The 27,579-nt window shown below is 39.0% G+C and overlaps 1 protein-coding gene across 1 annotated transcript in view; it reads left to right on the top strand.

Annotated features, from left to right (window-relative positions):
- The window catches only part of ABCD3 (ATP binding cassette subfamily D member 3), an 89,146-nt gene that overhangs the window by 16,742 nt on the left and 44,825 nt on the right, over positions 1–27,579 (top strand). Inside the window, exons 2-3 of the mRNA XM_027536451.1 lie at positions 18,557–18,593; positions 25,211–25,309. Of these exons, the coding sequence (XP_027392252.1) occupies positions 18,557–18,593; positions 25,211–25,309 (136 nt within the window). The remainder of the gene's footprint in view (positions 1–18,556; positions 18,594–25,210; positions 25,310–27,579) is intronic.

The following is a 27,579-nucleotide window of genomic DNA, read 5'->3' as shown; positions in this document are numbered from 1 at the left end:
AATCCCAGGGATGGCGGAGCCTGGTGGGCTGCCATCTATGGGGTTGCACAGAGTCGGACACGACTGAAGCGACTTAGCAGCAGTAGCTCTTATCTATTCCGTCATCCTGTTACTTCTAGCAAATATTTTTTTGCATCTTTCTTTCCATTTTCTTAGCTACCACCTTTGCTCAGCTCTTCATTATTTCTGGTCCCTGATTGACCTTGGCTGTGTGTGTGCCTGTGTGCTTCCCCCACCCCCACCCCCACCCCCCACCCCCCTTCCCCTGCCTTAAATACACTCACTGTTTGATGTGGCTATGGAAGTGAAGTGGGAGAGAATAGAAATGACAGGAAAATCCTTCTTAGAAAGTAGGTGGGAAAATCGTTAGTACATGAGAAATTTTGAGAGCCTGAATTGAAATCGGGGCAATAGAGGAAGAGGAGAGCATGGAGAGAGATTGGATAAAAAGAGTATGCGAAAGGGAGATTATTCAAGTTTGTGGCTGGGGTTGGGTAGAAAAAGGTACATTCACTGAGTGAGGATCCATTTCAGTATGAGAAAATGGAAGAGTAGGTTTGGGGTGGAACAGTAAGTTCAGACATAAAAGTACATGGAAAGTTTAAAGTAGTTTCAGTAGATACAAGTACAAATATCTTATTTTAAAAAATGGATATTCAAGTCAGGAGTTCAGGACAGATGAGGGTACTAGAGGTTTGGGGAGTCTTTTGAGTACAGGTGATAGCTGTTATCATGGTTTTGACTGAGGTGTTCTAGAGCGGTATCTCTAGACTCTAATGGATCTAATGATTCTGATAATTTTTTAACTTTGTTAAATTTTTCATCTTAGTGATGTTATAAATAAAAGAATATATGCACCTCTGGGTCATCTGAATGACTATTGCAGATTTGTGTTTCTGTTTGTGTTTGAATGGTTGTTTAATTGTCTCCAAAGAGACTACATGTAAACAGTAAACAGACCTGCTGCATTAGAACCTGTATTAGGTTGACATGTAGTAATGTAAAACTAAGAAAATCATTTTAAGCTTTTACATTCATGTTGTTCAGTTGCTAAGTTGTGTCCGACTTTGCCAACCCATGGCCTGTAGCACATTAGACTCCCTTGTCCTCCACTCTCGCCTGGACTTTGCTCAAATTCATGTCCATTGAGTCAGTGATGCTATCTAACCATCTCATCCTCTGTTGCCTCCTCCTCCTCCTGCCCTCAATCTTTCTCAGCATCAGGGTTTTTCCAATGAGTTGGCTCTTTGCATCAGGTGTCCCAAGTGTTGGAACTTCAGTGTCAGCCCTTCCATTGACTATTCAGGGTTGATTTCCTTTAGGATTGACTGGTTTGATCTCCTTGCAGTCCAAGGGACTCACAAATCCTCTCTAGCACCACATTTCGAAACCATCAAGTCTTTATATTTGTACTGAATTTTTTTGCTGTTAAAAGTTTCTTTTGTAGTGATAATTACAGGTGAAACTTGTCTTCATAGAATTTCTAAGTAACTGAACTCTTATTATAACGAAGCTTTGGATTTAAATAATGAAAAAGACATAGAGCAACTGAGCAGTGTATTACTGTAATTGTCACAAACTGATAAAAGAACGTAGGGCTTTCATGTGGATGATGTGTTGAGGGCAAGTGAAGGCTTCATAAATGTCATGGTACACACTGAATAAGATATTTTATGAAAGCTTGGAGGGAGAAAGTGATGGCAGAGTTGACTGATCGTGTGGCCTGTTGTGGGTGTGTGTATGTATATGCTTGTGTGGGTGGATATATGTGTGTATATATGTGTGTATGTATGTTTTATTTATGCAGAGTTCTCTTTTTGTGAGCAGTTATATTACATGAATCCCTGTTTATCTCTATAAATACCAATTTGTAATATTTATTTGCAATAAGGCTTATGATATTTTCTCTGAGTATTTTGATTTTTTAGAATTTTCTTTGGGGATATAGTAATAAATTCATTATCATCAGCATTAATAAAGCAGTGATTTAAAACCAGTTCATTGTTTACAAAGGAAAAATAGTATTATTAAAAACTCTCAGCTATTAACTGGCATATGTAACACATAAATAGTTGCTTCTACTTTTTTACCCTGGCACTGGTGATTAGTTGTAGCAGTGCTGTTTCACCTATCACTTTAAATGAACATTGATTCCATTTTTATTGGCTTTAACGTTTTTGCTTGTTTTTAAGTGATACACTGTATTTTGTGAATGTAGAGGAGCTGTAAAGGAAAAGAATATATTCAGCTGACTCTTGAACAGCATGGCTTTGAACTGTGAGAGTGTGCATACGTGTGGATTTTTTTTCACTAAATACTCACTTCAGTACTACACAATCCTTGGTTGAATCCAAGGATCTGGAACCTCAGATATGGAGGGCCTGCTGTAGAGTTATAAGTGAATTTTCAGCTTCGTGGAGGATCAGTGCCCCTAAACCTCATGTCAAGGGTCAGTTGTACTTAACTGTATTCTTATACATATTTAAGAAAGAACCAATTTAAGGCAATGCTGGAGTCTGTAAGAATTTTTTTTCCTTCAGGAGAGGTTAATCCATTACCCCAAGTCTAGAAAACACTGGTCTAGGAAAATGAACTAAGTGAGAAATTCTAGGATCAGAATTATTGTTCTGGATAACTAAACTCTGATTAAAGTTTTCTGAATTGTGTTCTTTTTTTGCTTAGTCTAGAAATTGTCTGAAAGCTTCTCTTCAGTTTTTGTCAGTTTCTTTTTCGTAGTCTCATAGTTTGTTGGGGGAAGTTTCTGCTTATTAATTTTACATATTTTGTTGACTTTATTAAAGAACAGTTAACTCCTTCTCCCTTGCCTTTCCAATAAAGAACAAACAAAATTTACTTTTATATTGTATTCTTAGGAAAATGTCTCTCCTAAATTTTGGTCATCTTCCTTTGCTGCTGCTGCTGCTGCTGCTGAATCGCTTCAGTCGTGTCCGACTCTTCATGAACCCATAGGTGGCAGCCCACCAGGCTCCCCTGTCCCTGGGATTCTCCAGGCAAGAACACTGGAGTAGGTTGCCATTTCCTTCTCCAATGATGAAAGTGAAAAGTGAAAGTGAAGTCGCTCAGTCGTGTCCGACTCTTAGCGGCCCCATGGACTGCAGCCCACCAGGCTCCTCCGTCCATGGGATTTTCCAGGCAAGAGTACTGGAGTGGGTCATCTTTTCTTTTAGAGTTTTATTAAAGCTTTATTGATGCATAATGAACTGCTTATATTTAAAACACAACTTAGTAAGTTTTCACATGTAAGCATCAGTGAAACCATCACTCCAATTAAGATAACAAACATCTCCATCACTCCAAAGGTCCCCCTTGCCCCTCTGTGGTCAGTCTTCTCCCCTCCACCAGCCTAAAGGCACTACTGACCTACTGCATAAAACTGTAGATGATATTTGGCTGCTCTGGAATTTCATATAAGTGGAATCTAACTATGCACATTTTTTGTCTAGCTACTTTCAGTCAGCATCATGATTTCGAGATATATTCATATTGCATTCATCATTTTTTTAAATTGTTGAATACATTTTATGGAAATACTTTGATTTTTAAAATCCACTTGCTTGTTGAACATTTGGATGTTGCAAGGTTTTGGCTATTAAAAATAAAGCTACTGTGAACATTTGTGTAAGGTCTATGTCTGGAAACACACTTTTATTTTCCTTGAGCAAATGCTTAGTAGTGGAATGGCTGGGTTATATGGTAGGTGTTATGTTTAACTTTTTAAGAAACTTTTCCAAAGTGAGTGTTCCATGTCATACTCCCATCAGAAGTATAAAAATATTCCAGTTGCTCCACATATTGATAACACTTGCTAGGATCGGTCTTTTTAATCTTAGCCATTCTAGTGGATGTATGTAGTGGTTTCTCACTGTGGTTTTAATTTGAATTTCCCTTAGAACCAATGATATGGGGCATGTTTCCTGTTTATTTTTCATCCGTACATTTTATGTGGCAATATATCTGTTTAAATCTTTAAATGAATTGCTTCTTACTTGATTCTGAGAGTCTGTCATTTATTCTGAATACAGTTTTTTTCTTGGGTGTGTATTTTACATATGTTTTCTCCCACTTGGTGGCTTGTCTTTTACTTTTCTTAGCAGTATCTTTTGAGAAACAAACATTTAGGATTTTGATGAATTCTAATTTATTGATTTTTTTTTACTGTGCAGTTTATCCTATTTAATGAATCTTTATTTAACTCTTTGGAGAAGGAAATGGCAACCCCATCCAGTACTCTTGTCTGGAAAATCCCATGGTTGGAGGAGCCTGGCAGGCTACAGTCCATAGGGTCGCGAAGAGTTGGACACGACTGAGCGACTTCACTTCACTTTACTTATTTAGCTCAAGATTACTGAGATCTTCTGTTCTCTTCTAGAAATTTTGTAGTTTTAGCTCTTACATTTAGGTCTCTGTTTCACTTCAGGTTAATTTTTGTATATGGTATGCAATAATGTTTGAGATTCCTTTTTTTTCCCTCGCATATGTCTGTCCAGTTGATCTAGTGCATGCATGCGTGCTAAGTCACTTAAGTCGTGTCTGACTCTTTGCAACCCCATGAACTGTAGCTCGCCAGGCTCCTCTGTCCATGGGATCCTTTAGGCAAGAATGCTAGATTGGGTTGCCATTCTCTTTTCCAGGGCATCTTCCCAACCCAGGGATCAAACCTGAGTCTCTTATGTCTCCTGCATTGGCAGTAAGGTTCTTTACCACTAGGGCCACCTGTGAAGCCCAGTTGATCCAATCAGATCAGATCAGTCGCTCAGTCGTGTCCGACTCTTTGCGACCCCATGAATCGCAGCACGCCAGGCCTCCCTGTCTATCACCAACTCCCAGAGTTCACTCAGACTCATGTCCATCGAGTCGGTGATGCCATCCAGCCATCTCATCCTCTGTTGTCCCCTTCTCCTCTTGCCCCCAATCCCTCCCAGCATCAGACTCTTTTCCAATGAGTCAACTCTTCGCATGAGGTGGCCAAAGTACTGGGGTTTTAGCTTTAGCATCATTCCTTCCAAAGAAATCCCAGGGCTGATCTCCTTTAGAACAGACTGCTTGGATCTCCTCGCAGTCCAAGGGACTCTCAAGAGTCTTCTCCAACACCACAGTTCAAAAGCATCAATTCTTTGGCACTCAGCCTTCTTCACAGTCCAACTCTCACATCCATACATGACCACAGGAAAAACCATAGCCTTGACTAGATGAACCTTTGTTGGCAAAGTAATGTCTCTGCTTTTGAATATGCTATCTAGGTTTGTCATAACTTTCCTTCCAAGGAGTAAGCGTCTTTTAATTTCATGGCTGCAGTCACCATCTGCAGTGATTTTGGAGCCCCAAAAAATAAAGTCTGACACTGTTTCCACTGTTTCCCCATCTATTTCCCATGAAGTGATGGGACCAGATGCCATGATCTTCGTTTTCTGAATGTTGAGCTTTAAGCCAACTTTTTCACTCTCCACTTTCACCTTCATCAAGAGGCTTTTGAGTTCCTCTTCACTTTCTGCCATAAGGGTGGTGTCATCTGCATATCTGAGGTTATTGATATTTCTCCCGGCAATCTTGATTCCAGCTTGTGTTTTTTCCAGTCCAGCGTTTCTCATGATGTACTCTGCATGGAAGTTAAATAAACAGGGTGACAATATACAGCCTTGACATACTCCTTTTCCTATTTGGAACCAGTCTGTTGTTCCATGTCCAGTTCTAAGTGTTGCTTCCTGAACTGCATACAGATTTCTCAAGAGGCAGATCAGGCGGTCTGGTATTCCCATCTCTTTCAGAATTTTCCACAGTTTATTGTGATCCACACAGTCAAAGGCTTTGGCATAGTCAATAAAGCAGAAATAGATGTTTTTCTGGAACTCTCTTGCTTTTTCCATGATCCAGCGGATGTTGGCAATTTGATCTCTGGTTCCTCTGCCTTTTCTAAAACCAGCTTGAACATCAGGAAGTTCACGGTTCACATATTGCTGAAGCCTGGCTTGGAGCATTTTAAGCATTACTTTACTAGCGTGTGAGATGAGTGCAATTATGTGGTAGTTTGAGCATTCTTTGGCATTGCCTTTCTTTGGGATTGGAATGAAAACTGACCTTTTCCAGTCTTGTGGTCACTGCTGAGTTTTCCAAACTTGCTGGCATATTGAGTGCAGCACTTTCACAGCATCATCTTTCAGGATTTGGAATAGTTGATCCAAGACCATTGGTTAAAAGATTATCCTTTCCTTAATGAGTTGCCTTTGCACCACATATGTATAGGTCTACTTTGGACTTTTTTATTTCTTGACTTCTATTTATACTCCAATATCAAACTCTCTTAATTAGCATAGCTTTATGATAAGCCTTGACGTCAGGTGCAGTTCCTCTAACTTTGTTCTTTGTCAGAATTTATTGGTTATTCTAAGTCCTCCATGTTTCCAAATGGAGTTTAGATTCAATTTGTTATCTTTACAGAAAAGTCTGGTAGGATTTTGATTGGGATTTCATTGAATTTCTAAATCAATTAGGGAAGAATTGACATTTTAATAATATTGACTCTTCTTATCCTTGAGCATGATAGATCTCTCTAGTCTTCTTTGAACATTTCTTTGCAGGGTGTTGTATTTTTCAGCACGCAAGTCTTGTGCATCTTTTGTTTTCATTTTAATACTAAATATTTAATATTTTGATGCTTTTGAAAATGGTATGTTTAAAATTTCAATTTCCAGTTGTTCTACACTCATATTTAAAATGCAGTTGATGTTTGTGTATAGATGTTATATCCTAGAAACTAGTTGAACTCCCTTAGCTTTTTTGTAGATTCTTTAGGGTTTTCTATATAGATATTAATAGAGTATGTGATAAAGGTAGTTATACTTATCCATTTTCATTCTATGTGCCTTTTGTTTCTTCTCCTTGCCTTATTGTAGTGTGTACTTCAGTAATGATATTGAATAAAAGTGCTGAGAGTTGGCATCTTTGGCACGTTCCAGATCTTACAGAGAGATTAAGTCTTTTGTTTTTTGGTACGGTGATAGTTGTAGGTGTTTGTTGATGTCTTGATGTCCTTTTTTATATTGAGGAAGTTTCTTTTATTTATAGTCTGAGAGTTTTTTAGGATGAGCAGGTGTTGGGTTTTGTCATAAGGTCTTTCTGTATCTATTGATATGATCATGTTTATTCTTTAAAAACTGTTAATAGGATGAATTGCATTGATATTTCAAATGTTAACATGATCTTGGAAAGTTATGACCAACCTAGACAGCATATTGAAAAGCAGAGACATTACTTTGTCAACAAAGGTCCGTCTAGTCAAGGCTATGGTTTTTCCAGTGGTCATGTATGGATGTGAGAGTTGGACTGTGAAGAAAGGTGAGCGCCGAAGAATTGATGCTTTTGAACTGTGGTGTTGGAGAAGACTCTTGAGAGTCCCTTAGACAGCAAGGAGATCCAACCAGTCCATCCTAAAGGAAATCAGTTCTGAATATTCATTGGAAGGACTGATGTTGAGGCTGAAACTCCAATACTTTGGCCACTTGAAGTGAAGAGCTGACTCTTTTGAAAAGACCCTGATGCTGGGAAAGATTGAAGGGCAGGAGGAGAAGGGGATGACAGAGGATGAGATGGTTGGATGGCATCAGTGACTCGATGGACATGGGTTTGGGGGAACTCCGGGAGTTGGTGATGGACAGGGAGGCCTGGCGTGCTGCTGTTGATGGGGTCACAAAGAGACGGACATGACTGAGCAACTGAACTGAACCCGATCTTGCATTTCTTGGATAAAACCCTCATAAACGTTTTTATAAATAGTTAGTTACTATTGTCTTTCTTTTTTGTAATGTTTTTGGCAGAGAAAAATGAGAAATCTGCAAAAGTGCTTCATGCAGTGTACTAAGTATAGAGGTTGTCTTCAGAGAAAGCACTGTTCAATTATTTGAGTTGTGAACTGAACTAGCTACTTTGTGTGTGACATCATTTTTACTTGGAAGAAAGACTGAATAACTGTGTTTATTCAGCCTTGAATATTGCAGATGTTTTCTTGTATTGCCTTCAAGGAAAAACAACTGGCAGTATTTGTTGCTAATGTTATAATTTAGGCTTTCAAGTGAAAAATCGGAATTTTAAAAAGTTGTTTGCTACCCTGAGCTTGCTAGCTTCCCAGTGCTTAAGGCCTTTCTGGTAAGATGGGTGGCAATATTAACAAGTGTAATTTTGAAAAATATTGTATAATGTGTTGCAATTGGAAGGCCTGCAGTTGAACTCAGTGAAGCATTGTTGTCCAAATGACTAATACATGATCTTAAAAAATCTAGAATGGGTAAACAGAGCCATTGAAAGTGGAATATAATGTAGATTAGTGAATTTTATTATATCAGAGTATAAGTTTATTGATACAATTTTCAGACTGCATCGCCACATTATAGTATCACAGAAGAATATCCACACTTACTAGAATACTCCTGTTTTACAGCTACCTAGTATTCGTGCCTGGGAAATCCCATGGACAGAGGAACCTGGTGGGCTACAGTCCATGGAGTCGCAAGGAGTAGACGCGACTTTATCGACTAAACAGCAACAGATCTGTATTGCCGTAGATAGAATAAATACAGACTCAGATATGAGAATCCACTTGTTCTCTGTTAAGCCAGTCGTTAAGGAGATTTGTCAAAATATGAAACAATGCCACTTTTCTTACTAAATTGTTTTTTCTAGGAAAATACAGCTTTTTTTAAATAAAATTTTATTTAATGTGTAATGTGTTTATTATCTTTAAATGAGTAAATAAGTATTTTTTAAAAATTTCTGAGATTGAAATTCTGTGTGATAAGTATTCATGTAACACAAATAAATAAAAGTTCTTGAGAATCCTGAGACCAGAAGGTTCGAGAAGTGCTGATCTAGAACAGTCCTTAGCATGCAGTAAGCAATTAGTAGATGTCTGAATGATTCTTGACCATGTTACTGAAAGGTTGTTGTTGAATCACGCGAATACACCGGGATTCTTGGCCCCCGGAGGAGAATTCAATCCGGGGCCAGAGACGAGGCTTGATCGCTCAGAGCTTTTGTGTAATAAAGTTTTATTAAATAATAAAAGGAGATAGAGAAAGCTTCTGACATAGGCATCAGAAGGGGGTAGAAAGAGTACCTGCCTGCTAGTCTTCAGCTGGGTGTTATATAGTCACTAGCAGTCTGTTAATGAAAGAAAGGAATGTCTTAAAATTCAGAATGGCACTAGGCCCCTCACCCATAAGATGCATTTTGGGATAGTCTTGGTGCCAAATGGTTTATCCTGGGCCATAAAATGATTAACTTGAATCTTGAAGAAGGGCAGATCACCATACAAATAGTTTCATTTACATAGATTAGGGGAACAATATCCATACTGGTTTGTCAAGTAGGTTCTGGGCCAAGAGGGGAACCAACTTGGAGACAGAGTTTGGGGTAAAGGCATAGTACATTAGCATAGCTTAAGATGAACATTTCCATAAGAAAAAGGCATTGATTATCTCTAGGCTCGAGAAGGCTCGAGAATAGCTAACTTCAGCCGAAACCAGGTGTCATTATGGCAACACAGTATTTTAAGAGAAACCTCCCTTTAAATTTGTATAGAGAAGGAAAAAAATATTGCTAGTTTGTTTCCTCCTGCCGCTTGAGAGAGATAAAAATGTCTGACACTTACAGGCTGTTTCCTCCATTTGGAGACCCCTGGCCTTCCTGCCTGTTACCCTCTCATTCCCCCCTTTTCTTTTAGGAGAATTATGTTGCCTAGGAAAAAGGGGCGTCCTCATTCCATAACTACTTCTGAGCTGACAAGGGGCGTTGTCCCTAAATTGGTGAGGCAACATATTCTCCTAATCCTCATATTGAGGATATCTGATCCAGGGGCCCCAAATAGTAGCTGGAGGAAGCTACAGCAGTAGCAGGAGTTTGAGCAACCATTTGTAACTTAAAAGCTTTCATGTGGCTAGAAACAAATCCAGTTATACAATTACAGATGCAGGGAGCAGACAGCAAGAACAAAACAACCATAAGATAGTTGTCCACCATGGGGAACTAGTTAATGTCTCCCAAAGTGAGGCAATTGAGGAATCAAAATTAAAAGTCACATTATGTCCATAGTTAGAGTACAAAGTTGCACCAGTCCATTTTAGGGTTGCTAGATGTCATCAGATGAAGAAGAGGCATCGCATGTGATTGTTGTCGAAGGTATTCACAGACTTGGAGAAAGTCTTTTTCTTGAAGTGGAGATGTCTACCTCTGGAAGCCTTCCACTGATGAAGAGGGGAGTGCTCCACAGACACAGCAGTTAGTCCGATTGTGGAATGCAGCATAGGAGTGAGCCCAGGACAGGAAGGCATTGTCTTGAGGCTCAAACAGCAGACTCAGGATTTTTGGAGTCAGCAGAAGTAGACTCACATAGATTATCAGGCCCATCCGCTGCCCTTTGCTTAATTCTAGAACTCGGGTCAGGGCCACAAGCTCCGCTAACTGAGCACTGGTTCCCTGGGGGAGAGATTTTGCTTCCAAAACCTGTTCAGCAGTCACCATAGCGTAACCTGCTTAGCGCTTTCCATCCTGAACAAAAGAACTGCCATCTGTAAATATTTCCATGTCAGGATTGTCTAATGGGGTATCCTTTAGATCCTCCCGAGCTGCATAGTTCAGAGTTAGGAATTGAGAACAATCGTGATCAGGTGTTTCATTTTCCTTTTCAGGAAGGAAAAGTGGCAGGATTTAAATTTCCACAAACTTTAAGGTTAGTTACTGGTCTTTCTAACAACAATGACTGATACTTAAGAAGCCTACTGTCTGTCATCCAAATATTAACCTTAGAATTTAAGATTTCACTCACATCATGAGAAGTCAGTACAGTAAGGTTTCATCCATTAATTATTTTTAAAGCTTCAGGTGCTAATAAAGCTGCTGCCCCAATTACTCTTAGGCAGTGGGGCCACCCACGTGAAACTACATCTGATTCTCTGCTTAGATAAGCAATAGGTTGCTGGTGAGGCCCTCGGGGTTGTGTCAAAACTCCCAATGCCACACATTTTCTTTCAGTGACAAACAAATTAAATTCTGACCCTGTGGGCAAGCTTAGAGCTGGAGCTTGCAGGAGAGCAGTCTGAAGAACCTTAAAAGCCTTTTGAGTTTCTGGAGACCAAACCAGTTTGTCGGTTTGGGCCTGCTGAGTTTCAGCTATAAGTTTATATAAAGGCCGGGCAAGTTCCCCGTAACCCGGAATCCAAATGTGACAGTAACCTGTGATTCCCAAAAATCCTCTCAATTGTCTTAAAGTCATAGGTAGGGGGTGATTTAGTATAGGTTTAATTCTCTCAGGGCCTATGGCCCTAGTCCCTTCTGATATGATTAGGCCCAGATATCTAACCGATTTTTGACAAAGCTGAGCCTTCTCTCTTGATGCCTTGTAACCACAGTCTGCCAGAAAGTTTAAGAAATCTTCTGAGGCTCACGAAGAAGCTTCCTCTGTCTCAGCACAGAGCAAAATATCATCTACATATTGTAACACCACTGCTTCAGAGCTATTAAAGTTTTGTAGATCCCGTGACAAACTTTGTCCGAATAAGTGAGGACTGTCATGAAATCCCTGGGGCAAAACTGTCCAGGTTAACTGAGAAGCTGGCTGCGTAGGGTCTTCAAAGACAAATAGGAATTGACTTTCTTGCGCCAAAGGCACTGAATAGAAGGCATCCTTTGAATCAATTACTGAGAAATATTTGGCCCGTTCAGGAATTTCAGACAATAAGAGTATAAGGATTAGGCACCACGGGGTGTAAAGGAACCGCGGCCTCATTTATTATTCGTAAATCTTGAACTAGTCTCCATTTACCATTCGATTTCTTTATACCCAAAATAGGAGTGTTGCAAGGACTGTTACAGGGAATTAATAGTCCCTGCTCCTTTAAATTTTCGATGATGGGTTTTAACCCTTCCTTAACTTCAGGTTTCAGTGGATACTGCTTCTTATGTGGAAATACGTGTGGGTCTCTGAGCTTAACAACTACAGGAATAGCATTTTGTGCTCGACCCACAGATTTTCCATCAGCCCATACTCTAGGATTTACATTTTGTTCAACTAAAGGGAGAGAAAGGAAGGGCTCCATATTCATGAAAACAGAGGCATGGACCTTGCTCAGTATATCCCTTCCCAAAAGGGGTGAGGGAGATTCTGGCACAATCAGAAACTCGTGTGAAAACAGCACAGAATCCCAGTTGCAAGATAAAGAATAACTGAAATAATACCTTTTGGCTCGTCCAGACAGGCCCATTATGGAAGCAGATCGGGAAGAAAGTGGGCCAGGGGCTTCAGTAAGCACAGAATAAGTTGCCCCAGTATCTAAAAGGAAATCGACGGATTGGCCCCCCACAACTATTAATACCCGGGGTTCCTCAGGTGTAATTAGGACGGGAGCTTGTGTGGGGACCCCCGGGCACCTTCAGTCCTGATTGTCTTGAGAGTCCGACCCGGGAGACCTACGCCTCTGGGGGCAGTCTCTCTTCCAGTGTGGTCCTTTGCAGACCGGACATGGAGCCGGGGGCGGCTTAGATGCCTGAGGGCAATCACGCTTGAGGTGCCCCTCCTTTCCACAGTAATAGCAAGCCCATCACTTTTCACCTGGGACCCTCTGGGCATTTTTCTCAGGCTGTTTAAGAATGTTTTTCATAGCCATGGCGAAGGCTTCCGCCTTTTCCTTTGTCTTTTTTTGCCTTTCTTTTCCTCATATTCCCTACCATAATAGACTGTCTGAGCCAGTTGTAACAGAGTATCTAAAGACTGATTTGGTCCATACGCCTGTTTTAGTAGCTTACGGCGGATATCTGGAGCCGACTGAGTGAGAAATCTATCCTTTAAGATCACTTTTCCTTCTTCACTTTTGGGATCAATCTCAGTGAATCTGCGAAGGCCTTCTCTCAGTCTATCTAGGAATTTACCAGGAGCTTCTTTTTCCTCCTGTTCTATATCTGCCAATTTGCCATAGTTTAAAGGCTTAGAACGCGCCTGCATAAGTCCCTCAAGAATACATCTAACAAAATGACTCTGATCCCATCTTCCTTTAGCTGTGTTGTAGTCCCAGTCTGGTTCTATAGTTGGGACCGCCTGATTCCCAGTGGGGAGGGCCGCTATCTCATTCTCCCTCTTCCCTACTACTGATTCATTACCAAGCCACTCATCTCCATAAGCAACCGCTTTTCCCAAAACTCGAGTCTTTGACTCAGGAGTCAGCGTTTGTCCCAAGATATACATCACATCCTTCCAAGTGAGGTCATAAAGCAGAGTAACACCTTTAAAAGCTCTAATATATTTTTCTGGGTCCTCTAAATAGTCTCCCAGATCCTCCTTGATTCTTTGTATTTCTTGATAAGAAAAAGGCTTATTAACTCTCACAGACTGATTGTTTCTCCTGGTGGGTGTTTCATAAAGAGGCAACAGCTTGTGTGGGTGTTCCTCAGTCTCTCTGGCTGCTCTGCGCATATGATCCCAGGGTTAGATTGGAGAAACCTGTTTTTCCTCTTCTCTTTGTCTCCTGTCCTCCATCTCATCTCTTATTTCGATGGTCTGAGTATCTACTGAAACCAGAGTAGTCTGAGGTCGTACTGAGACAGGAGTTGTTTGGACCTCCATGTGGGCAGTTTGAATCCCAGTTTGGAGTCCCGGGTACGGCGGCAAAGTAAGAGGACAGGAGGGAGCTGAAGATCCCACGCCCAAATCTATACCCTTAGGACATAAGTCTGGCATATTTCGCAGAGAGAAAAAGGGCGACACATATGCTACTTCTACCCATTTTCCTTGTTCCTTACAGAACCGGTCTAATTGTAGAACAGTATTATACTTAAGAGACCCTCCAACTGGCCACTGTTCGCCATCCTCCAATGGATACCGTGGCCATGCGGTATCACATAGGAAGACCAGGAGTGTCTTCTTTAAGCCCTGGGGATCAAATCTATCCCAGTTTTTCAGGACACAGTTCAAAGGAGTGAGGCTGGAATTGTTAGCTCCCATCTGTAAGAGAGAAAAAAAGCGACCAGCGCCATTTTTCTACCGGAGGCGTCCCTCCCTGCTCTAGATGGGGGTGTAGACAGACGTTACACCAAAAGCTTTTCCTTCCTGGTTGGACTTAGTCTGTCCCTTACCGACGCAGGCGCCGTACTCGTCCCTCCCGGTTCTACCACCGAGATGGGGTGGGGATGTACCAGGGGTAGACTTGATAGCATCCCTACTTGACGTCCAGCTCTTCACCCTTAACCTTGCTTGCCTCTGATGTCACCCGGGGTGAATCAGAGTAACCTTCCGGAATGCCTCCCAAGCTAAGACTACCGGGGGAAACATTTGTCACCTGAGTGCCTGTGCACGACCCTGAGTATTTCCTGACCACAATAAGACCGACACGAACACAAAACTGAGATGTTCTTTCCAAGCATCACCACACCAGTATAATAGCCTCCTCTGATCCACTAAGAGCCGGCGTTAACAAAGAAATAAAAAAACCCATTGCAGTCCCAATCTGAGTAACCTTTAACCTCAGAGATGTTCTGGGAGCTAGAGCTCCATCTAGCTTCCGAACTTTCAATTCCTAGTGAGGGTAGGCGCTTTCTTGACTACCAATTCAAGTTTGGGACCTAAGCCACAGTACACAATAACAGTATAGATCACAAGTCCCTTGAAAGTCTGTGATCTGATAGATTAGGTTAGTACTTCTAATTCCCAAGGAGTTATGAAATGGTCAAAGAGACCGAAAAGTTTGACCGAGAAAGGAGAGTTCGGTCCGCACGCTTTGCCCATTTCTGGTCGGTTCCTGAAGGAGACATTGGGTGCCTCTTGGCATTGGCAGGTCAGTATAACGCCCTGACAGGTTTTTGCCATAAGCCGTACGAGATCACCGTGGAACCGCAGAGCAGGGCCCCTTACTTGTTTTACGCAGGGCATGCCATTCATTTACACAAGCGCACCGTAGAGTTAGTAAAGCACAGCAGAAAACATGTTCGCTAAGAGAACAAAGAACTAAAGCTCCAAGCATCCTTACCTTGTCCTGAAGGATCCCGGACGAGCCCCCAAGATGAAAGGTTGTTGTTGAATCACGCGAATACACCAGGATTCTTGGCCCCCGGAGGAGAAGAATTCAGTCCGGGGCCAGAGACGAGGCTTGATCGCTCAGAGCTTTTGTGTAATAAAGTTTTATTAAAGTATAAAGGAGATAGAGAAAGCTTCTGACATAGGCATCAGAAGGGGGGTAGAAAGAGTATCCGCCTGCTAGTCTTCAGCTGGGTGTTATATAGTCACTAGCAGTCTGTTAATGAAAGAAAGGAATGTCTTAAAATTCAGAATGGCACTAGGCCCCTCACCCATAAGATGCATTTTGGGATAGTCTTGGTGCCAAATGGTTTATCCTGGGCCATAAAATGATTAACTTGAATCTTGAAGAAGGGCAGATCACCATACAAATAGTTTCATTTACATAGATTAGGGGAACAATATCCATACTGGTTTGTCAAGTAGGTTCTGGGCCAAGAGGGGAACCAACTTGGAGACAGAGTTTGGGGTAAAGGCATATAGTACATTAGCATAGCTTAAGATGAACATTTCCATAAGAAAAAGGCATTGATTATCTCTAGGCTCGAGAATAGCTAACTTCAGGCGAAACCAGGTGTCATTATGGCAACACAGTATTTTAAGAGAAACCTCCCTTTAAATTTGTATAGAGAAGGAAAAAAATATTGCTAGTTTGTTTCCTCCTGCTGATTAAGAGAGATAAAAATGTCTGACACTTGCAGGCTATTTCCTCCATTTAGAGACCCCTGGCCTTCCTGCCTGTTACCCTCTCATTACTTTATAATTTACCTGTCTTTTCAGTAACACGTGCATTTGATAATGTATCTATTCTGTGCGCCTCTGTTTCTTACTCTAGCAACCAAACTGTTTTTATACATCTTATCCTGGTACTTTGATTCTCTTTTCCTTCCCTCTGCCCAGGCTGAGCTATTGGGAAGGCAATGAAAAGAATTGATGTAGGACTGCCATCCAGTGTGCTGATTTATTGAGCAAGAAGAAAATAGATGAGCAGCTCCTGTCTGAACATAACATCGATTTTGATATAATAGACTGGTTTAAGGTCATCATTCACATAGTCACAAAATTAGATTAAAAATAATTTAATTCGGTTATACCCTGAGATGTAACAAAACAGCTGATGTTTAGTGACTGCTCCAAATCAGATTATAGATACCTCACCTGGTGGCTCAGCTGGTAAAGAATTCAGCCGCAATGCAGGAGACCTGAGTTTGATCCCTGGGCTTGGAAGATCCCCTGAAGAAGGGAATGGCTGCCCACTCCAGTATTCTGCCCTGGAGAATTCCGTGGACTGTATTATCCATGGGGTCGCAAAGAGTCGGACATGACTGAGTGACTTTCACTTTCACCATTTGTGTTCATACTGGTAATATATTTTGAACACGTTGAATGCTTTTATTTAATGAATTTAATTTAGCTGCTAAGTTGATTTTTTTTGGTAGTCAAAAGAAACATAGACGAGTAGAAGACATGTCTGTTGTAGAGCCTTTCTAGTTTCATAGGATAAAAATAAAAGGAAAATACTGAATTTTTGTTAGACTTGAATCTGCCTACTAGTAGATCTTGTTTTTGGAAGTACATTAACTTCTCTCTACACTTTAGACATATGAAGTAAAAAAAGAAAAATAATCTTTATGACGTATGAAGTAAAAAAAAAATGTAATCTATTAAACAGGATTCTAATATACTGCTCTCATATATCCTAAGCAATTTTTATGTGTTTATATAGCTGGTAAGGGCTTCCCTGGTAGCTCAGTCTAAAGAATCTGCCTGCAATGCAGGAGACCCAGGTTCGATTCCTGCGTCAGGAAGATCCTCTGGAGAAGGAAATGGCAACCCACTCTAGTATTCTTGCCTGGAGAATCCCATGGACAGAGGAGCCTGGCAGGCTATAGTCCATGGGGTTGCAAGAGTTGGAGATGACTTAGTGACTAAATCACATATAGCTGGTATCTTCAAAACTGAGGAAACTTTAAAAAATTCTTTAAAAATAGGAATTTAGAAAGCCTTATAAAAGGGGCTTATAATTAACTGTGCATGCTTGAACATGTGTGTGTGTGTGTGTATATATATATATATATATATATATATATATATATAAAAGGCATCTTCTGAAATGGTTTTGTAGTCTCATGAAAATTTAAAAACAGATGAGCAATCCTGCAGTATAGTTGAAATTAGAAACAGTAATAATATGCCTAAGCACTTTAAAAATGATAGCATTTACTGCGTTGTAGTTGTGTGTCTTCTTGCCTTACTCAGTGACATGGTGTCCTGTAATGAAAATGTTCAATCTGCAAAACGCTGGGGCTCAACTAGGTATTGAACATAGAGGATTGGGTAATATATGACCCTTGTAGTAGAAAAGGAGATGTGCTATCCAGATTCCCCTTCAAAGAAGGGCTTATTGTCCAGCTATGAGCAGTGCGAATCACCAGGTAACCCCTTCTGCACACATCTTAGGGTCTGCCTCAGCTGCAGAGCTACCTTCTCCAAGGTCATGGTCTTGCTGGAGCAGGGTAGATTTGCTTATTGAGTTAGGAAGAGGTTTAAAAAACCCTACCATTTCATCCCGGCTCAGAGCACTAGGATGAACATTTCTTGCTTCAGGGCTTCCCACCTGGTTGGCTGAAATTTTGTTGGTGTGTATCTCAGTTTTGAGTTCTGCCTAGCTTCCTTCTTTGCCTTTCTTTCACAGATGCTGATCTCTAATAGACCTTTTGTACTCTACTTTGGAGAGACCAACCTGCAGTAGCTCCTGATTTCATGGAACTAATTTACTGGGAGGAAACGTACATTAAACAAGAGATTTTAACTGTGATCAATATTATATAGAAGCATAGGGTGAGGTGGTAGTGTATATAAACAGAAGCCAAGTTTGGTTATTGGATTGTTTAGGGGAGGAAGCCTGGGTTAGTAGTCAGATCTGGGTACAAGTGGTAGATTAACTACTTTGAGTTGCATGAACCTTGGTGGTGCTACTGACTCTTCTAAGCCGGTTTTTTCATTCGTACACATAGTCTCCCATCCTTTAGGCTACTAACTGGGATCGCTCACAGGGCTGGGAAAGGATTCGCAGCAGCAAGAGAGTGAGCCTAGTACACAAATGTTTTCAGGCCCTTGTTTGTATCAGTTTGCTAATGTCATGGCCAAGCCTTGATTCAAGGATGGAAAAATAGATTCCATATCTTCATGGGAGAAATCATAGAATTCATAGAAATCATATTTGTGTGTGTATGAAAAAATTACAATGTAATGCCTGACACATGATAGTGGTAGTTAACATTTATTGAGCATTTTCTGTGAATTATAGTTAGTAAGAGGCAGTTGGACTATTGTATTTAATATATTCTGTCTCAGTATGACATGTAAAAGAAGAGACTCATTTGGAGAATTTGGTATATTCTTTTTATTTCTTAAAATAATTTTTTTATGATGGAAACAATTTGCAAATAAAGCTCTCTTGCTCTTTTTTCTTTTTCTCTGCAGTAAGAAAAATGGAAAACCACCATTACAGAACAATGAGGTAAAATTTATATCATTTACTCTTTGGGATTTCATGCATTTACTTCATTTGTTTCATTATATATTTTTGAACTAGGATAAAGTCATGGAATTTTAGGATTAGAAGGGAACTTAAGTATCATCCCAAACCCACTACATATCCTAAGATAGAAAGCCTTGATAGGTAACTTCCAGTATTTACTTGAATCTGTTCATTTGGTGGAAAGTACTACCTAGGAGACAGCTGTAACTTTGTTAGTTCAAATCCAAGGTGCAAGTAATCTTCTTTCTCCAAGATTCTATTTTGTCTTCTGTAGAGACACAGAACAAGTTTACTCTGCTTTCTCTAACAGACTCTGATGTTGTGTGAAGATAGTTGTATTTTCTGAATCTTTTTTTTCCCCCCATGCTAAGCAGTTCTCATTCTTTCAAGTGTTTCTCAGGTAACATGGTTTCTGATTGTTCTTAATTATGTATACATTCCTCTGGATCTGTACTAGTTACTTCCTCCAGACACTATGTTTAGGATAAAATGTCGTTGTCCAGAAATGGTCTGACTAGCATGGAATGCATCTGCACTATTACATCTCTTGATATGAATACCATATTGCTAAAATTCAGCCTAAAGTTGCTTTTACTTTTTTAGCCATTACTTCTGTTTACATTAAGTGGAGTTTATGGTAAATTGTAAGCTTGAGGTATCTTTCTGATGAACAGCTCTTTTAACAGACACCTGTATTCATCAGTTATTTCTTTTTTTGGGTAACAGTTTTATTGAGATGTAATTCATATACCATAAAATCCATCCATTTAAGTGTACAATTTAGTGGTTTTAATATGTTTACAGAGGTATACAGCCATCACCACTATCTAATTTTAAAAAAATTTCAATTCCTTATGAAGAAATTCCACACCCATTAGTAATCATTCCTCATTACCCTCTCCTCCTGTCCCTTGGTAACCACTGAGCCACTGGTCTCTGTTGATTTCCCTATTTTGGACATTTCATATAAATAGAATCATGTGGTAATATTTGGCATTTTGTGACTGGCTTCTTTTATTTAACATGATGTTTTTAGGGTTCATATGTGTTGTTGAATGCATCAGTACTTCATTTTTTTTTTTTTAATTGCTGAATTGTAATCCCCTGGTGAAGGAAATGGCAACCCATTCCAGTATTCTTGCCTGGAAAATCCCGTGGACGGAGGAGCATGGCAGGCTATAGTCCATGGGGTCATAAAGAGTTGGATACAACTGAACGACTTCACTTTACTTCACTTCATTTCATTGTTTAGATATACCGCATTTGTTTAACCATTAGTTGTGGGAAATTTAAGTGGTTTCCTCCTTTTTGATCATTATGAATTATGCTGCTATGAACTTTCATGCATTCATGTACAGGTTTTCATATGGACATGTGGACATATGTTTTCATTTCTCTTGGGTGTATACCTAGGAGTAAAATTTCTAGGTCATGTGGGAACTCAGGTTGTTGCTTTTAGATAAACATTAAGTCAACCTGCAGTGTCTATGCTGCTGCTGCTGCTAAGTTGCTTCAGTCGTGTCTGACTCTGTGCGACCCCATAGACGGCAGCCCACCAGGCTCCCCCGTCCCTGGGATTCTCCAGGCAAGAACACTGGAGTGGGTTGCCATTTCCTTCTCCAATGCATGAAAGTGAAAAGTGAAAGTGAAGTCACTCAGTCGTGCCCGACTCTTAGCGACCTCATGGACTGCAGCCTACCAGGCTCCTCTGTCCATGGGATTTTCCAGGCAAGAGTACTGGAGTGGGTAGGGTCTATACTAGTAGTCTATTCTATAATATATGTATTCTGTTGCTGTAATTTTTTTTTCTTTTTGGCCACACTACACGGCCTTCAGGATCTCAGTTGCCTGATCAGGATATAAACCAGGGCCATGGCAATGAAAACCCGGAATCCTAACCACAAGGCCACCAGGGAACTCCTAGTGTAATTTTGAATATAATTCTAACACCTAATGTGTTAGGTGGAAGGTATTATGTACAAATTTAATTTGTCTTCTCTTTCTCACAATTGCTGATAGTATTGTCTGGGTTATGACAAGAAAATTCCTCTGTGGCATCTCTTAATCTTTTGTTTTTTTGGTTACAGTTTATTTAGCTGTGACTATATCCAGCTGTCACAAAATCTGGTCTGTATTTCTCCATTAAGGCCACGATAGTTTTATAAGAAATATCAAATTCCTTTTATTGAGTCATTCTGTCACCGTGTATTGATTGAGCACCTCATGTATGCCTGGCATTGGTCTGGTTTTGTGTGTATAGCAGTTAGAAAAGTTCCTACCATCATGGAGCTTACGTCAGCTAATATACTAGTACGATATTCTTGTCAAACAACAAAATTAGAAGGGTTTGATGTGACTCATTCCTAGTAAACTTCTGCTGGCTTCTTGTGATTAGAGTCTCTTGGGTCTTCCTGAGCCCTCATATTAATATCTGTTCTCTGCATATCCTGGATATTGATATCAAATTGCTGCTCTTTAGTTTCCATAGTCTAAAAAATGGGACATTTTATGCTTATCTTGTTATTTCCATCTTCATAGTCTCTCATATGTAAGTTATACCTGAGTCTTCAAAGCTTAGTTATCTTAGTTATATCACTCTCTGTATACCACCATATCTGCAAGTTTTAGGACATGACTGAAACTATTCAGTACATCAGTATTTGTTCACACATTTTAAAATTCTTCCTATTTTTTGTATATTCTAAAAAACATCTACTTGTTTGCTACTTGTATAGTATAAGCAAGATAAATTTAGTTTTAGAACAAATGGTTGGCAAAAAAAGGTTTAAGACAGTGTACATATTGGTACCACATTTGTAAAATTTATAAGAAGTGCACACACGGACATATTGGTAAGATACGTGCCAAATGTTAATAGTTGACTTCTCTAAATGGTAGGTATAGGCTCTGTTTTTGCATGTCAGAATTTTCTAGTTTTTCTACAGTGAATGTGTCTCTTATGAGGGGAAGCAATTAGAATTTTTTTCATTGAAATTTTTAGTCTTTGGTAGGATGGGTTGAGATGAGATAATTTTCATAAGACATGAGATTTAAGGAGAAAAAATTTTAGAGAAGAGTATAAAAAGAGTGTTGACTTTAAAATATTAATTCTTTTAATTTTGATGTAATACACAAGATATAAAATTCAAAATATGTAAAGGTAACTCTGTGCTGGGTTTGGCATTTAGCATTCCCATGCATATTTTTATCCTTTTGAGGTATGTGTATAGCTCCATAAACACTATGGGTAGAATTATTTTGCTTATTGGAAACTTTTATAAATCAAATCATTGTATTTATTGTTCTACTTTTTTTCAGCATATTGTTTTTTTAAGATCCATATAGACCTAGTTAATTTAACCACTCTGTAGTATTGTCTTGTATAAATATGAGCTGCTTCCTTTTCTGCAATTGTATAGAATCTTCACTGCATAAATTTGCCATGATTTATATAGTATCTCATAATTGATGCACATTTAGGTTTTTAATTTTATAGTATTATAAAACAGTATATGAGTTTTTTCATTTTTTATGTATTTAAGCACATGTGCAGGAATACCTCTAGGATATGTTTCTGAAAGTAAATTTGCTGGATTGTTTTACCTATGACAGTGAGTATACATTGTACATTTTGATGGATACAACATAATAGTTGATTTACAGTTTCTCTAACAATATACAGAGGTGCTTACACTTTGTCAGTACCCTATGACCTTTTATTTGCTATTTCAAGCATCTGTCTTTTGGTCAACTCTAGTTCATGTCACCTTTCTAAGTTGGTTGACACATCAATAGAATCTCATTGCCCTTTGGCATTGTTGCCTCCTGAATGTCAGGGACATATATATATATATATATATATTTTTTTTTTTTTCTGAACGCCTTATTACTTTAGCTTCTTAAATGGTCTTTAATGTTTTTTCCCCCCTATGATTTGCATGTCAGATTTATATCATCAAAGTGTTTTTTAATATTTTAAAAAATTACTGGGAAGTTTATAGGTGGGGGAAGTCAATTGTGAATTTAAAATGAATTCTTAGAAGAGACTTGTAGTGTTTATGAGCTGTACTGTCTCTGTAGTTATTTGTATTTAGATTGGTTTCAGGTATGAATTTTATTATGTGTCAGGAATGGTAGAGCACCTTGATATTTCTTCAGCCTTTCTGAGTCAGCCCTCCAGTCCAGGTGTCTGGTGTTTCCTCATTTTAGGAAGTATATAGTTGCCTTCATGGATTCAAATTTAACAAAAATAATAAAGTCAGCTTTCAGACAGCATAAGAAATAGGAGCAGTGACAATAGGAACAGGAGAAAAAGAGGAGGGGAAGTTATACACCAGGTAAAGTGCTAATTATATACCAGGTGCTTCATTGTTACTTTCTTATAACTTTTTTTTTTAAACCTTCCTCATGGTTTGCCCTAGATCCTTTCTTTAGAGCAGCTAGAAATAGTAGTTCTTTGTTTAAATCAGAGGTGGTCATTTTATCTTGAAATTATTCTAAGGCTCAAGCTAGAAATGGAGAAGGTATTAACTACAGGTGGGATGAAGTGAGGTTGGGAGGCAGTTTAACTTTTTCTTTTTAAGGCAGTTGATGTTATATTGCTTTCTCTTTATTCTTCCTATACTTAGTTTGTGAGGGGGGTGTGAAAGGAGAGATTTAGGTTGAAGTTGTAAAGTTTGGCTTGAGGAGAATAGACTAGCTCGAGTGAATCGACTGTGAATAGGGCATTTTAAGTTTTGCTCACGAGTGTATCCCTATGATTTAGAACAACGCCTGGGACCAGGTAAATATTGAATGAATGAATGCATATACATGTGAATGGAGTAGACTTTGGCCTGTGACTCAGTAGGATGAGGTTTATAACCGTTAGAAGTTTGGAAAGACCTGAACTTTGTTCCAGAGGAATCAAAGGTACATGATAAGTTGATTCTTATCCAGTTATTTCTGTCTTAGTCTTTCTGACCTAACTCCGCACATTCAGTGCCTTCATGTTTTAGTCTACAATTCTGTAAGCTATGCAGTAACTGTTTATTAGGATTATATATATAAAGCACTTAGTACAGTGTCTAACATGTGGATGGTAGCTTATTATTTTAATTCAGTTTACAGACTACTCACAAGGTTTAATAAGATATTAATTTAATTAAAGCACATTTATAACAAAGTTTGTTTAATAGAATTTACTATACCATGGCTATTTGTTTATCATGGGCATAGTATCAAGAGCATAGTAGTTAGTAAATAAGTGAGCAGAGATTATGGGAGTTGGGGAAAAGAGCTAAATTGAGGATGAGGTCCTTCTGGAGAGTCTTGCCAGTTCTGATAAGTTTCTTCTGCCCGTTCTTCCAGACAGCCCAAAACTAATAAGGTAAATAATGTCCACTATACCGAGTGCACATCACTTTTTTCTTATCCTTGCAAGTGGTTTGTATCTAGGTTTTCATGGACCAGTGGCAATGAAGAAATGTCTGAGAGTAGTCTCTCTAGCTCAGATGGTTAAGAATCTGCTTGCAATGCGGGAGACCTGGGTTCAGTCCCTAGTTTGGGAGGATCCTCTGGAGAAGGGAATGGCAATCCACTCCAGTATTGCCTGGAGAATCCCATGGAGAGAGGAGCCTGGCAGACAACAGTCCGTGGAGTCGCAGAGAGTTGGACACGACCGCGTGACTAACACTACTAGTAGGATGGCTTACTGCTCTTAACTGTCTTCAGTGGTTCCCCTCCGCACTGACAGTGAACTCTGAATCCTGCCTGTGGCTTCAGAGCTCTGTTCTTCGGGGCCCTGCCCACCCCTTCTTCTCTCCCCTTGTTTCCTCTGCTCTGTCATCTCGTGCTTCAGCGTGCACACCAGCTTTATTCCTGAACTGGGTTTTGTGCCTGGTGTTGCCCGTGCTTTACTGCCCTCACCCAAAGGGATCTTTCTTCTCATACTTTTCTGAAGTCATTCTTTTTCTCTTGACCCTGCCTGGACTATCTGTAATAACTTGGTTATTGGTTTATTTTTATCTGTGTTTCCCCTGCGAGAATGTGAACTGAATGAGTAAGGGAACCTTGTCTGTCTTTGAATTCTTAAGGAAGAGAGTGCACATTAGAAATGCTAAATGATAAATCTAGGAATCCAAATGTTTCCTGTACTTGATAGAAGGAAAATTCCTGCTCAAGATTTTTTAAAAATTCTGTTGTTAATCAGGAAGTGGATAATGAACAAACAGTAAGTACCTGACCATTTCTTAGTTGTCCTCTGACCTCATCTTCTACTGCTGTCTCTTGCTCACAGGTCCAGCCAGATTGGCCATTTTGTTGTTAAATGGGCTTTCACCTTGGTATATGGCCCGTACTGTTTCTTCTGTTTGCAGTGTTCTTTTTCCATATATTTTCTGAAGTTTCAGAACTTATCACCTCCTTTTTCAGTTTTTGGTATATCTTATTTTCTTGAAAGCATGTTTGAATATGAAGAACAGTATAGGACTATATTCTTCAAATACTGTATCCATCTTGATAGTTGTTTATATTGACTTAGATGAAACATGGTTTTAAAATCTTATTTGTTATAGCTATTTAAAAAGCTTTCTTTCTTTCTTTCTTTTTTAACATAGAAAGAGGGGAAAAAAGAGCGAGCTGTGGTGGACAGGGTGTTTTTTTCAAGGCTCATGCGAATTCTGAAAATCATGGTACCTAAAACATTTTGTAAAGAGGTAAGTCTTATGAAATTATTGCTTTATGAAACTGTTCACTGTTCACCTTTAATGGTTACATGAGGTCAGAACAACAGAATTATAAAGCCTTTGTTCTGCTACAGGTCAAATATCACTATTGTTCAGTGCCAGTTTTTAAATGATTTTCTATTGCTTGTGAAATATTATTTTATTATATTTTATGTGAAATACTGGAGTACTTCAGTACAGCTATCCTAAATGGTGTTGCTTTATTATATTGAAGACAAGATTAAATTTAGAAAGATCTTTTTATTACATTAAGATGTTAACAAGTAACATTGATACGAAATATGTTTGAAGGTTGCTTTTTCATATTTGATTTAATGTTTTTAAGATACCTGAATTCTTTATTTTTAGGAAGTGAACTGGTTGTCAGAATAAAGTTTTATTATTCTTTCCTTTGCCCTTCTATCAAGATTATCTTTGTCACTATTTATTATTCTTAATGATTAAAAAATAAAATAATACTGTGTTCTCCATCTTTAATTACCTTACTATTCTCCTTTTGTACAACTGGAAATATTATCACCTTTGACTCTTTCTCCTCTCCATACATACCTGTCATCCTTTTAGTCACTGGTGTCTGCTAATTTTTCTTTCTGAATATTCTTACCTAGATACTACAGTATTTTTCAATTAGCCTCATTTCAAAGAATCTCTCCTTTTAAAATCTTTTCTGCCAAATTTGTCTTCTTCAAACATAATTGTTTCCTACTCTTCACATTTTAAAAATCATTAGCCTTATAATCTAGTGACATCAAGAAAGGGGTAAGACATTAAAGCACTGTAATTCTCAGAGAAAAGACACATTCCTCCGTACACTGGGCTTGCTCTCCTTCCCCTCACTTAGCATCGTGTCTTGTTGACTCTACCCATAAGAAACTCTAGTAATGTAATAACATTTGTTTTTTTCCTGATTAGATAGAGATAATGTGTGTTTAGATAGTATCACCAACTCAGCAGACATGCATTTGAGCAAATTCCAGAAGATAGTGAAGGGCAGGGAAGTTGGTGTGCTGCAGTCCAGGGATCACAAAGAGATAGACACGCCTTAGTGACTGAACGACAGTATGTGTTTTGTGGAGGAAAGTTGGATATGCACTTTTTAAATCTGCTTCATCCCTTATATTTTAAATGTTTTTTTTTTTCCCCAAGTATCCTTGAGTTTCTCTTTGATTAGTCCCTTACTTTCCTTTTATACTGTTCTCCATTACTTAGATTATTGTAATCTCTTAATCGGTCTTCTTTTCTAACTAGTCTTTCTTTCTGAAACACTTACAAGGACATTTGGGTTCTTTTATCTTGTAAATCACCACCTGACTTTGCTTTGCTTTTCAATATTATCTACTTATAAGATTCTTCGCTGTTTTATAGCCAGGCCCTGTGTTCTCATTTTTTAATGACACCATGTTTATGACAACACCCACAACAAAAAATATGTTTTGAAAATAGCTTAATGCTCACTATCTTCTTTGTGAAGGCGCCCCATGTATCTTCAGGGATAGTTAATTGTTTCCTCATTCCACAACCTACCTGACTTTGACGAATCTTTATTTAAAATATAAGCTTCACTGGAAGGATTTGTGTTACATGTCCCCCTCCCCCTCCATCACTTTATAGCTTAACGTTCATTTAACCTTTTAGCAGGGGTTTGCTGAATATAAAATGAATGTGAGACTCTGGATAGATCAGCCTAACTTGGCCAACCTTCCAGTTCTGTCAAGGTGTATCCATGCCACAGAGCCATTTTATGAATCATCTTTGAGAGACAGAAAAATCCAAGCTTAACCCCAGTTCAAGAAAGTGAAGTAAACTCCAGTAGAAATCACAGATAATTAGACGTAGAGATCGAGATTATGGAATAAATAAAAGTACTGCATATGAATATATGGAAGTTCATCTATATCATGAGGTGAGGGACTGCCTAGATCAGGTTGATCTTTAGTTTCTGACATATTCTACAAACCCAGGAATGGAATTATGGTGATTCTAAGGACATCTTTTGCACAAAAATACATTTCTGGATGGTCAGTAGTCAAAGTTTACTAGATTTTGCTAAAGTGAGCCAAATAAACTTGGTAGTTATTTTGAGAATAAATTAAGCAAAAGTACATAAAATAAAGGAAAATATAAACTGTCTTTGTCTAATGTTACCTTTATTCCTCAAATGATTAATTTAGGAGTGAGACTGTATTTAAGGTCTGAACTAAAAGTTAGCATTATAGTTAGAGTGTCATCTACCGAGAGCA

The sequence above is a fragment of the Bos indicus x Bos taurus genome, chromosome 3, assembly GCF_003369695.1.
Source record: "Bos indicus x Bos taurus breed Angus x Brahman F1 hybrid chromosome 3, Bos_hybrid_MaternalHap_v2.0, whole genome shotgun sequence".
NCBI classification, from domain to species: domain Eukaryota; kingdom Metazoa; phylum Chordata; class Mammalia; order Artiodactyla; family Bovidae; genus Bos; species Bos indicus x Bos taurus.
This window is presented reverse-complemented; position numbering and strand designations above follow the sequence as displayed.